Source organism: Rhea pennata, chromosome 8 (genome assembly GCF_028389875.1).
Source record: "Rhea pennata isolate bPtePen1 chromosome 8, bPtePen1.pri, whole genome shotgun sequence".
NCBI lineage: Eukaryota > Metazoa > Chordata > Aves > Rheiformes > Rheidae > Rhea > Rhea pennata.
In genome coordinates, this window is record NC_084670.1 from 31,257,098 (window position 1) to 31,270,052 (window position 12,955).

General features: G+C 55.1%; 1 protein-coding gene across 1 annotated transcript; it reads left to right on the plus strand.

Annotated features, from left to right (window-relative positions):
* Window positions 1-4,391: 4,391 nt before the first annotated feature.
* LOC134143423 (quinone oxidoreductase-like protein 2) lies at window positions 4,392-11,711 on the plus strand. The gene is made up of 10 exons (XM_062581497.1): window positions 4,392-4,487; window positions 4,794-4,920; window positions 5,485-5,581; window positions 6,264-6,322; window positions 6,551-6,616; window positions 6,861-6,970; window positions 8,070-8,151; window positions 9,230-9,411; window positions 9,856-10,084; window positions 11,141-11,711. Exons 1-10 carry the CDS (start codon window positions 4,456-4,458, stop codon window positions 11,207-11,209), a joined length of 1,053 nt encoding a protein of 350 aa, XP_062437481.1. The 5' UTR covers window positions 4,392-4,455; the 3' UTR covers window positions 11,210-11,711.
* Window positions 11,712-12,955: the final 1,244 nt, after the last annotated feature.

Genomic DNA, 12,955 nt, shown 5'->3' on the forward strand with positions numbered 1-12,955 from the left:
GCCGGGCTCTGCCTCCCCTCCCACCCAGACCCACTTCTAACTTGCCTGTGCCTGAAACGCAGCTATTTTAGCTTCCCTCCACTTTTTGTCCTTTCGGAAGGTCTGGGACCATCATTAAATACTGTGTCAGAGGCAGCCAGGAAAGCACGAGCCACTCGGAGGTGCAGGTTTTTGACAACCAGATGAGGCCCGCGTTTTCAGGTGTGATTCTTGACCGCGCTAGGGCTGTAAACTCCCCGCAGCAGGACTGTATTTCGCCCTGCGTTCGTACCGTACCACGGGGATCCCACCCCTTCAATATGCTACTTCAAAGGACAAGTCGCAGCAGTGACCCGGGGTTGGGTAGATCAGTATTTGTTTACTCAGCTTAGGTCTTATTTTCATACGTGCTCGGTAATCCAAGTCCACCTGAACGCAACAGAGACGGCAAGCATTCAGGATCCGCAGCTCCAGCCGGTGGCATGAGCCGAACAGACTTCTGCACCCTTTCTGAAACGCTGCCCTTTAGGGGCAAACTCTTTTTGGTCTTCTACGAGGAAGGAAATATGACTCAGTCTGGGGAGAACGTGCTCCAAATATATCCCTGGTGATTCTCCGAATGCTGTATGCGGTGGAGGGGGGACTCCACTTCCAGCGTTTGAATCTGCATGTGTCGGGGCGCCCACTGGGATTGTTCAGGACTCTTTTCTTTGGGGAACTTTTTTTTTTTTTTTTTTTTGGTGCATTTAATTCACCAGTACGTTGGGACCTTGATATAAGGAGTCAAAAGCATACAGAGCTGGCTGAATTTCTGTTTACTTGCTGAGAAATGTTCTCTCTCCCTGAGAAAATCTACCCCAAGGAGACTAATGGAGTATCCTAAGATAACATTACGTCAGTGTAGGAGCTGCCAGCAGGATGTTCTTAGAGTGAAATCTGTCCTCATTCCATCCCCTTTATCAAAAACAAATTTGGAGGCATGCTTAACACAGATCTTTTCCCCTCCTGTGGTATTTGGGGGAGGAGGGGAATGGAGAAAGCCTGGTAGAGGAATTTGAAGTTCTCATTCTGAGTTTCTTGTCTTCGGGCACTGGGCGGTCAGGGTTAGACACAAAGCTTTCAGAACGGGCTCAAGGAACGGCTGGAGGTGACCTTGCCAAAGTGCCCGAAGCCTGGGCATAAGGCTCTCAGAAATCTGTGCAGAGTCCTTGTTAGAGAAGACAGAGGTTCCTTTCTGTCTGCTGGAGAGGTCCAAACCCTCTGCTGGGACAGTTTAGCCCCTCACCCTGGAAGTCAGGACTATCCAGATTAAAAAAAAAAAAAACAAAAACAAAACAAAAAAAAAACAGCTTGTGAAAAGCAGTTAGCTGGCTCTAAAGCCCAAATGACTCGTTTCTTTTTATTTCCTATTTCTCTTTTTGATGATCACTGCCTTTCTGGAAGAATGCTGCCGCCTTCCATTTAAACCAAAATAACCAGCCTCCAGCAACCTTCAGAACTGATCTGCGAAACTCCGGGACTGACTCTAAGAAGCAAAGACGAGACTGTGACAAACCTGGCAGTTTCTCTTCATGCACTGGATCATCTTCAAGGAGCGTAGGACTAGCATTTAAGAATGCAGTCTTTTAAGTGGTCTTTTCTGGTGATAGAGTTGGTCCCCAGGATATCTGGGCGCTGACGACAGCCAGCGCTGTGATGACAGATACGTGTCATGTGCAGAGGAGGTTCTGGGATGGACATGGGGTCAGTGAAAGGATAGGTTTACTAGCTTGTGCTCAGCTGGAAAAGTTTGGGCTTTATCTTTGGGCAAGAAGTGAGGTCAACAAGGAAGGAATGATTTATTTATGCCTGTTTTTCCTGTCAAGCTCCAGGTTAGATGACTTGGCTTGAACTTTGAGAAACAAACAATCACTAGATTTATCTACAGTTGTAGGAATGCAGGCTTCTTTCTCCTGGGCTGCCTATATTACTAATTTATCCAGTTTCTCTCTGCTGTATTTTTCTTCTGCGTTGCCTGAACACGTGGGGTCTCTTCCTTTGCTATTGCGAGCACAGACGGAGGCAAATAAATAGGAACTCATGCTCTGCTGTGTGGTTACCTAGAGAGACTGTTGTGGTTACCTAGAGAGACCGACTTTTTGGTACTGATCACACATGCCTTCAGCCCAAGGAGCGTAGCTAGGATTTAGGGTTACAAGGAGAAGATTTAGGACACTGGAGTGATACAGAAGCAGACTGCCAACTTTGGACCATAAAAACATCTCAGGCATTTTGGTAGGAACATCTGTGTGGAAATCCCTCCACTGGACACAAGGTTATAACCAAACGGTAATAACAGCCGCAGCGACACAGTGATGTAGCTTCACATCTCCGAGCAGCGCTCGCTGCTGGGGTGAAGGTCCAGGTGTTTTCGGTGACCACATGAGCCTCAGGTCTCAATCCCTCAGCCCTTGTTTTGCCCGCCAGAGTCTCCCCCAGGATGCTGGTGTCCTCTTCCAAAGGTTGTTAGCAGCCAGGTACTGGTTTAAAGGGAAGGGCCTGCCTCCAGGAAGGCACCAACACCTCTAGCTCCAAGCGAGACACACACGTCCGGACGCTTCGGGTGCTGCCAACCCAGCCCAGCTGCCATTTTCGCAGTCCCTATTCTGCCCTTAATTACGAGTTTAAGTGGTGGCTAATAAAGATGATACAAAACAAACAAACTGAGCTGCTGCTCTAATTAAGCGGCTTTTGCTGCATGCAACGAGCCAGACCCGGCTGTGTCAGAGTTCAGCAGAAGCCAGTGGGGTTCCACTAGGGATTAATTTGAATCGAATGTGAATTGCTTCAAGTGGGAAAAAGCAGCACTGACCGTCTTGTTTCCTACCCTGCTAGCCAAGAAATGCTGGCCCGTTCCTCAGACGGTCGTCCTGAGCGGGCGCGCAGTCGTCCACCCACGGTTCATTTGATTGTACCTGCCCGTACCGCACGCACGTTAACGCGAGACCTCCCCCTGCTCGGGGACGGGAAGCATAAAGCTGTTGGGAAGCGGCCACGGTTTTCTTCACCAGAGAGTAATGTAAAATAAGGCAAGACGCTCCAGAGCCCTGCCTCTGCTTTCTACTCAGTCCCGTTCAGCAGAGACAAGAAGCTACTACTACTGGACGCACGCTTATCTGATAGACGAAACGAGCTGCCATTTCCCCTCGGCAAACTGCAACAAAAGGGATTTGAGGGCATCCGTTTCGTTTCACAAGTCGGGGCTGACGCCCGGGTAGGGCAAATGTGAAGGACGGCTTACACGGGAGGGCCCACGCCGTGACTGTCTGGTGGACACAGAGCTTTAATTTCAGGAGCCCGAACTCCCACTCCCACACGCGTCCGCTCTGCCGAGCGCGCTCTGCCCGGCCGTCTGCGCAGGTACCGCTCGAAGTCTCGGGCTCTCGCTCCGCAGGAGTGTGGAGTTTTGCCTCGCTGGGAAATGTGTAGGATATTTCTCCTCCCTCTGCTGGATTTTCCAGGGAAGAGTGTGGTACTGCGAGGAGCTTCTGTGACCACAGTTGGCATTTTAAAAATCCACTTGCCTCGGAGAAGAGCCAGGACACGGTCCTTGAGCAGGACCCTGGTTGAGACCATGCATGACATCTTGTGACAACGTGGCCTGGCGTAACTACAAACGGGATCAGCACTCAGCTGGTGCCCGCCGCCGTCTGCCTCCTCGTGTAACTGCGCTGCACCACGGCTAGCGTTCGATGCGATCCCGGTAAGAAAGGCGGTGCCGAGTGGGATCCCCATTTTTTTTCCTCGTGTCCCCTCTCCCACGCACGGGCCACCCGCCACCAAAACTCTGAGTTGCTGTGAGATGTTTCAGCTTCAGAAAATACACTTTTCTCTGAAAATTGTAAGTAAATGGGAGCGAGGCTTTGGAACAGGAGGTCCCTGGACAGGAAAGGACGGGCTTGTGGTTAGACCATGGGATCAGGAGTCAGCGAGCGGCTCTGGGTTTCTCATCCGGGCTTTGACTCACCCGGTGCCCTCTCGGCACCGGTGTCCCTGCTCGCCTTCCCCGTCTGGGACAGCGGCGCGATGCCGCACGGCCATGACCGCGCGCGGCGGCCGAGAGCTGCTGCCGGCTGCCCGGTGTCCCCGCAGAGTGACCGGCCGGCGGGACGCCAGACCCCTCCGCAGAGCCCGCCGCGGGCCTGGCCGCCGGGGCCGCAGCGCCTGCTTCGGGCGCTTGGCCCCTATTTGGACGTTCAACCCACTCGGGAAGTGCCAGACACGGCCGAAGCGCCGGATTTCGCGGGGGCAGCACGGCGGGAGGCCGGGGACCCGCGCGGCCTTGCGAAGCGGCCGCGGTGGGGTGAGCGGGGGCAGCGCCCGCCCCGGGGCGGGACAAGGCGGCGCGGCCGCGACGCGGCCCCCGGAAGGCCCGCAGCGGCCGGGCCGAGCCGAGCCGAGCCGGGCTGAGCCGGGCCGGGCCGGGCTGGGCGGATCATGGAGCGGGTCATGGCGGCGGCGGCGCGGCGGTGCGGGCCCGTGCGGGGCGCTGCGCTGCCGGGGCAGAGGGCACCTCCCTTTCCCTCTGCCCCGGCCCTTTGCCTTTCACTTTCCCTGTGCCTTGTCCCTTTTCTTCCCCTTTCCCCACTCTTTTCTCCATCCCTTCCCCTTTCCCCACTCTTTTCTCCATCCCTTTCCCTTGCTCCATCCCTCCTCCCCACGGAGAAGGGGCCGTGGTGGACGGACGCGCTCCATGCAGCAGCGGGGCCGAGGGCCCGGCGCGGCGCGGGTCTCCCCTGTGTGGGCTGAGCGGCCCCCGTGCGCCTGCGTTTCAGGGTCGGCGTCCCGGGACGAGGCTGCGGGAGAGGCGGCGCGCGGGGCTACCGCGCGGCGCTGTGCGCCGAGCTGGCGAAGCCGCTGCTGGTGCGGGATGTGCCCTCGCCTCCTCTGCAGCCCCAGCAGGTACAGCGGCCGCGGCGCCGGGACCCCCCTGCGCCGCCGGTAAACCGAGTCACGTCCCCCCCCTTGCCCTGCCCTGCCCTGCTGTGCCAGGTGTGCTCCTAAACAGCGCAGAACGGGCACGTGAGCAGATGAAGGTTTCACGTAGACTGAAATCCAGAAGCCTCTTGTTGTGATCAACATACATGGAAAAAAAAATCATCCCAAAATGGGGGGGGGGGGCAGGACAAAAGTGGCCCCGGTGCCATAACTGGTCTGCTGTGAAGGTTGTCCGTTTCCCATCAGGTCCCGTGGAAAACCTTGCAGGGGGGGAGGCAAATCCACGCGGCCACGGCAAAACCAGTGGCCGTCCCTAGTTTCTGCAGCTGAGTCTGAGACCCCCTGAGTTAGAAAGCTCCCGTATCTCTCGAGAGCTGGGACCGCGCGGTGCATAGCGTGGGGCGCTTGAGAGATCCGGATTTATTTTTCCAGGCTTTGCTGCAGGCTCAGGGCAGTAAGTCTCTATTTAAAACCCTTCTGCTGTTGCTCGAATGGAAAGATTTATGTTTGTCCCCTTCTGTCTTGCAGGTCCGAGTGGGTGTTCATTACTGTGGGTTAAATTTTGCAGATATCTTGGCCTGCCAGGGTTTGTATCAGGAAAAACATACTCTTCCGTTCACTCCTGGTGAGTAGGAGGTGACTGATTTGTGCAGGAGGTGTGGAGTGACTAACTGACTGCGCGTAATAAATTCTAATTGGACTGAGAGCCGATCGGCAGCCCCGGAGGATAGCGGCGTACGCAAACGTTACCGGGGCCGGCTCGAGGCGTTTTCGCAGAGCAGACGAGGCCACGTTTTACCATCCTCTGAAAAAACGCTCCGCCTAAAATTGCATTTGCAAAGCAGCGTGCAAAGAGCGCTGATGCTTGTCTGGGGAGAGGGACAGTGAATATTAAACTCGCCCGAAAGCTGAAGCGCAGCGAAGCTTGGGGCAGGGCTGGATGCCTGTGGCCTGAGCCTGGAGCTGCTCAGGGCCGCAGGATTTCCCGTAAGGAGCGCTCGCGAGCTGCGCCAGCGAGCGGCTGCCGACTCTCGTGCTCGTACTGCCACCCTCTGCCGAGCCGCTGCTCTGCCGTTGCAGGCTTCCCGCGGCGCCCGGCCCAAAGACCCTCTCCGTGTGCCCGCCCGGGCTCGGGCGCCTCGTGACCCGGGCGTCCCGGCCGCTGCTCCGCGCCGCGCTGCCGTAACCGGCTGCGCCGGGCCGAGCGTTCGCCGCGACGCCCCGGCCGCTGGAGCCTGCGCGCCCCTCGTGCCGCCGGGCGGTTGTGCCGGGGTCCGTAGCGTGCGCCTGCCCTTGTCGCCCCCCAGGAATGGAGTTCTCGGGGACGGTGACGGAGACCGGGGAAGGCGTGAGCGCCGTGAAGGCGGTGAGCGAACCCCGGGAGGCGAGCGCCGCTCGGGCAGGGGGAAGGCGCCGCTGCCGGCGCGGCGGCCGTCGGCCCGCGGCCTCCCGGGCCAGGGGCGCGGGGCGGGAAGTACGTGCGGGCAGCGCGGTCGCGGAGCGCGGCCCTTCCTGCGGGAGCAGGGAAACGAGGTGCTCGGGTCGGAGGCAGCCGCCGGAGCGGGCGGCGCGGGCAGCGGTGGCTCCTTGGCAGGGGTGCCGGGTGGTCGGCGTGACGGCCGGCGCGGCTATGGCGCAGCAGTGTGTCGTCCATCAGAAGGTAACGGCGCAGCGCGGGTGCTGGCCCGCGGCGCGGGGCGGGGTGGGGGGGGGTTGTTCAGGGCTTTGGCCCCGTCGGAGCTGCTGCTCCGCGCCCCTTCGGGGTTGCTTTATTCCCCTGGCTTTGGCCCCGCCGGCAGCGCGGGGCACGGCATGCCCGGGGCTGGCGGGGGTCTTGCTGCAGGGGAGCGACCCCCTGCCCGCCCTGGGCGGCCCGGCGGCGCGCTGCCCGTGTCTCCGTGCAGATGCTGTGGCAGATCCCCGGAGGTGTGTCCCACGAGGCCGCCGCCGCGCTGCCCGTCGCCTACGGCACTGCCGCGCTGCTGCTCCGCCGCAGGGCGCGCGTGCAGCCCGGGTAAGCGGCGGCGGCGCTTCGGAGGGTGGCGAGGGAACCGCGACGCCGCCCCGGCGCCTCTCCCCCTTGCCGAGCCCGCGGCATCCCGTCCCGTCCGCGCAGCTCGCTCCGCGTTGGTGGTTTTCTCCACCTCTGGGGTGGGGGGGCCCTCGGAGGTGAGGCCCGCGCAGGCCCGGGCGGGATGCAGTCGGCGAGAGACGGGCTCGACGGCTGGTGCCTGTCGCGTGCAAGCGGTCCTCAGCCGTCGGGGTCGGCGGGGGAAAGGTCCCGGGAACGAAAAGCACGGAGGTAAAGCGCAAGCTTTACAGCTGTTGGACGGGAGCTCTCTGCAAAGCGTCCGACGTTCGCGGTGGAACCGCTGGGCGCTGCGCAGCCGTGGGATTAATTCCCCGTTAACGTTGCTTCCCCCGGCCTGGGAAGCGAGGCAGGTGTGGCTGCACCCGGGGCTGGCCGGCCCTGTCGGTGCGCGCCTGACTCGAGCTTCTCGCGCGGCGGGGCGCTGGGGCAGCCGCTCTCCGCTGCAGGGAAGCGGGGTTGCTCTGTCGTACCCCGGCTTGGGAGCCGGAGGGTGGGAGTTTTTTTAAACTCAATTTTTCTGTGGCACTTGTCAGCTGAAACGCTGAGTTCTCTGCTTCTCTGAACCAGAGAAATGTCACCCAAGAAAGCCATAGGGATTAAGCAACTTCCTGGCGTTAGTACAGAAGGTCACAGCGAAGGTGGGGACAGCACGCGGAAATCATTGCTACACCCTGCTTCGCGCAGTCCTCCTCCCCGCCGGCAGCGGGGGCGTTTGCACGGCCTGGCTGAACGCTGCAGGAGAGACGTTTTCTTTACACCCTGCTTATAAAGTCCTGCGGCGAATGCAGGTCTCGCTCATGGGATCGTTTCGCTGTGCACTCGGGCAGGAGGAGCGCTCCTGATCTGGCTGATCCTGGGGAGACGGCAGGAGGAGCCCCCGTCCGCCCGCCGTGGCGCCCAGCACGTCCCGGGCGGCCGGCTGGGGGTTCCTGCGGCGGTGCAACGCGTTACGCCGCTCGGGAATCGATGACGTGCTCTTCTGCTGCGCCGCAGACGCTTGCTTTCTCCTTCCCTCTCTCAGGGAAACCGTTCTGGTGACGGCGGGAGCTGGTGCCACAGGGCTTGCAGTTATCGACCTGGCTGTCAATGTTTTCAAGGCAAAGGTATATTCTCCTTCCCACCGACGCGTCTGCCCTGGTGTGCTCGCTCCAGTGCCACATGCCGCCCTGCTCCAGGGCCCTCCTTTCTCTGGGGACCCAGAGCTCCTTGCAGGGGGCAGCACAGAGAGCCCCTTAGGGCAAACAAGTCCTCCTGCCCTCTGCCTTCTGGACCTACCACCACCAGCTCCGTGGGCTGAGAGCAGCCTCTAGTGCTGCGGTGACTTAGTGGCAGAGGAGGGAATTGAAAGTAGGTATTAGCTGGGTCTGATAGACCGGCGACCTATTAAACTGCTTTTCCCCTACCAATTGCAATATCCCCTCTTTCTCTTCCACCTTCCACTGGCTCTGCTGTAAATCTTCGTTACTCCCTTTGAGCAGTGTACTCAGTCTGTATTTCCCCAGTGGGTCATCATTTTCCAAAGGGGTTTACATACTCATGTTCCTAGCTTTCGTTGAAAGTCTATGGCCCTAGGCTGCAAAGTCATTCAGGCACTTGTGGAAACAGTAACTTAGTTCTTCTTTGAAGAAAAAACAGTGTTTATGTCACACCATGATGCTAAGCAAAATCCCAGAGACACCTGTGCTGAGATAACTCCAGTCCAGGTTGCGTTACTGAATCTAAAGTGATTTGGTGGCTAGTCCTCTCCCTGGTAGGGGACATCTTGTCTTGGGCCGTCACATGTCACGGTGCTGCCTGCAAAGCACATAGATGCCTTCAAATCTCTAAGGCTTCCTGTGGGAGCAGTAGGCTGAACCCAGGCAGAAGCCCAACTTCTCTAAGTCCCACTGTGACTTCTGACGGAGGAGAGTTTTCCTCTGCCCTTTCTGGTGTATCGCTTTGGGTGACATGGCTCTGTAGGACTGCTGCTGCCCTGCTTCTTCTGGAAAGCTGAGGACAGGAGAGATGTCATTTTTGTCTCATTTTCAGTTTGCAGAGGACAGTGGGAGCTTTAATGAGGTGAATAATGGAAGTGCTAAAGCTTCCAACTCTCACAGGTCGCAACAGGGCACCTGAAACACTCTGCCCTTTTTTGAGCAGAGCTGTTTTTGTGCTGGATGCTGCATTTTTCCGTGGTCACAGGTGATAGCAGCGGCTGGAAGCGACGCCAAGTGCGAGCTGGCTCTGAAGAGTGGCGCGAGCCACAGCGTGAACTACAGCCAGAGCAGTCTGAGGGATGAAGTGATGCGACTCACAGATGGCAGAGGGGCCGACGTGGCTGTTGAGGCTGTTGGTGGGGACATCTTCAAGGCAGCTCTGCAAAGGTACGCTGAAGTAAGAGTCCTGCACCTTGCTCTAACTTAGGACAAAGCCATACGAGCACAGGTGATCCTGTTGACACGTTTGAAGGTCTTTTTGTTGACTATATATGGCTTATTAGGGGTGTCAAGCATGGTGCCCCCTGGGACACCTCTTTAGGGTCCATGGGTACCTGGCCAGCTCCCAGGTGCAGAACTTGGGTATGCCAGGGAGGTGTGGGTGGGACAGGGCCTTGCGTGTGTAGCTAGGGTTTTGAGTATGTTCTCTGAAGACTGATACTGGAGTACAGCAGTTCAGACCAGAGCTTTTCTGGGCACTAGTTTGTTTGAGCTTGGGGGAGAGCTGAGCATCAGCAGCTCTTTGGCCTTCCTCAGCATGCAAGTACTGCCTGGAGGAAAGGCTCTGAGGAGACCTCCAGTGAATCTAGTTTCTTTCTCTCCTTCTTGCAGTTTGGCTTGGGAGGGCAGGATTGTGGTGATAGGTTTTGCTGGAGGAAAAATCCCCTCGATTCCTGCCAACTTGCTGCTTCTGAAGAACGTGTCTGCCATGGGAATGTATTGGAGCCGTTACCAGAAAGAGAATTTCCCTGTTTTCTCCTCCACTATCTCCTCTGTTCTTGAGTATTGCCAGGAGGGAAAGATCCATCCTAACGTTGGAGCAATCTTCAAACTGGAAGAGGTAGGTGCTGGTGGGATGCTCACAGCAGTGTGGCCTCATGGGACACAGGCTTCTCTGACAGAGGTCAGTGGAAAGAAAAGGCTGTTGGATCAGTTAGGGTTCTGCAGTGTTCTCCAGAGTTTGATCTCATGGGTTAAGGAGACAGAGATGCAGGTGGATGTCACCCTCTAAATATCCCGCCCAGACAAATGTCTGGAAACACAGCAGGAAGGGAGCAGTGCTGGTCGCTCTATTCAGATGCTTGCATAGGTTGCATGCTTGCATGAGCCGTGCAGAGCTGGTTCCTCAGGATTATTTTTTGTGAAGTTCTTTTTTGTGGGTAAAAGTAAGATTTTGTGAGTAGTTAGCCGCTGGCACAGAAACCCCTGGAGTCCTATGAAACAAAAAAAATCAAGAAATCCCATTTTTCCTTACTCTTTTTAATCTTCTTTCTTTGGGTTTGAGCCAGGGAGTCATTAACTCCTGTTTTGGTACTGCAAAACTGCAACATGCCAAATGGTAAACAGTCATATGAAAAACACATACACTGTACCAAAGAGTATTCTCAAAGAGTAAGTTGTTGCGGTAACATTTTAGAGGTGATTTAGTTGATTGTGATGTTTTTTATTTACATTTTTCTCAGAGCCTCTGAAGGTGTTCAAAACAACACTTTTTTTTTTTATGGTTTGATAGTATTTTAATCCTTAAATAACTGCTCAGCTCATCAAAAATATTGATGTAACCAACATGCAGCAAATTCAGGGATTTAAGGCAGTCAAATATGCAGGAGCTGGTCTGGTCCTGAGTCATTTTAACCTATCACTAGAAAGCCCAGACTCACATGCAAATTCTGGACTATTTATGCCAAACAAACTGTATTACAGTCTATCGTACAAACTAGATAAATACAACCAGACACTTATTTTGTCTTTCGGGTTTTTTTTGCTGTGCAACGTTGCAAACATCAAGAGGCTGATGCAAAACTGAGTTCTCCTACGTGTTCTCCTTCTGCCATTTCCTTCCCCGCAAAGCTGTTTCCCACTCTCAGAGTAAGCACCTGGGGCTTTGTGTTTGCAGGTAAATGAAGCTTTTAACCACGTACTGCAGCGCAGGTCCACCGGAAAGGTCATCATCTCCATGAAGTAGATCAACGCTCTCCTCCGGACTCGACCTCCTGCTCTTTTCCTGTCCCGAAGAGGAGGCTCTCCAACCCACCTTCTCCCAACAGCAGACAAGCAAAATGAAGCAGGGACATAACAGAGATTGGGGCTTAACAAGTTGCTGTCTGTCAGCTGAGCAAACAGCCGTAGATGTTTGAGTGCATGTTTTTAGCCTGTCCCAGTTCTGAGCTTAGCCACCAGCTGGAGCCAAGCCACGCTGTGTCGCGGAGCAGCCCATGTGGATGGGTGAAACTCTTGCGACTGCCACTTAGTTGTACAGCAGACACTTTGCTTTTGCTTTGTGCTTGCAGACAGCCTAGGGAACCTGGTAGTACTGTGCAGGATTTCTCAAGTGACTATATGCAGTATAGTAACCGTGAGGAATCCTCACCATCCAACTTACTTTATGTGTCCTTACAGCCACAGTTGCAAGAGCAGTAATTTTGTTGCACCCCAAAAACTTGATTAAATTTACACTGCTCTCAAAATTTGAGCCAATTACACTTCTTTGTGACAAAAAAAAAAAAAAAAAAAAAAAAAAAAGAAAGAAAATCACATGCATAATCCAGACATAAGCTGACTTCTTACAGTTTTTCTGCCTTTGAAAGTTGGATTTTCTGGATCACTTTTCTTATTGGCAATGGCCTAACAGCCTGTGTTGGCACATTGCAGTTTTGCAGTACCAATAGCATGTGTTGCTCAAGGGAGCACAAAAAAGTCAGTTCCAGCTTCTTTTAATGTAGTTTGAGTGGGCCAACAAGCAACTGAGTCTAGTTGGGGTCCCACTGATTGCTCTTTGGGGCTGCTGCCTTAGAAGATCAGAGAACAGCACTGAGACAGGCATGCTACAAGCAGCTTGACAGAGAAGTGAGATTTCAAATGAAGAACAAAATAAGACATGGGTCATGGGGTAAAGGCCTGCATGTTCTGAAGAGGGAGTGAAGTCATTGGGCCATCGTGCCCTGAGCAGTGAGCAGCAAGAAGAGAGAGCACTTGCATGTCTTCCCTCCCTCCGTTATCAGCGTACCCAGGCATCTGTGCGTGGGACGAAAGTGTGCTCCTGACCCTGCATCAGGTCACCTTGGCCCCAGGAGGGGCGATTACAGGTACAGTTACCTTCATGTGCATTGCTGCAAACAAAAGGAGACTGAAACTCTAGTAACGAGTAGGTATGCTCTTTCAAGCTTAACAAGACCAAGCTACCGTGGACGGTAGAGATGCAATGCTCAAAGCATTTGATCTGACAGTACTTACATTTGTCTGTGCTACACCCTACTGTTCCAGCTTCCAGTACTGGGCGGATGCAGGCTACAGGCCCCTTCAGCGTCCCCACAGATTACAAAGTACTTACTCTTCTGCAGTAAACCTCCTGGGCTTTCGGCGGAGTTTTATTTTTGCAGTGACTCCAGTGCTGTTTTGCTCCCATCCTTGCTGCAATGAAGACCAGCTTCTGCCCAAAATGTGCTTTAGATTCTGGGTGAAGACTCCTGTCCATGCCTTAAAATCTTCCTGGCATGCACTATTTTGCACGGCAGAAGGAAGATGCTTTTTGAGCTTACTTCACTGGTAACACTTCACAGCAAAAAATAAGCTATTACAACGAAGAGCTTGTCCAAATAAGCTATGAGCCATACTCATGCTACAGGGAACCAACAAGAGCCACTGAACAACCGTTTCATTTTGTATGCTCAAGCTGTGTGCCGAAAATTATTGACATGCCACCAATCTTCCA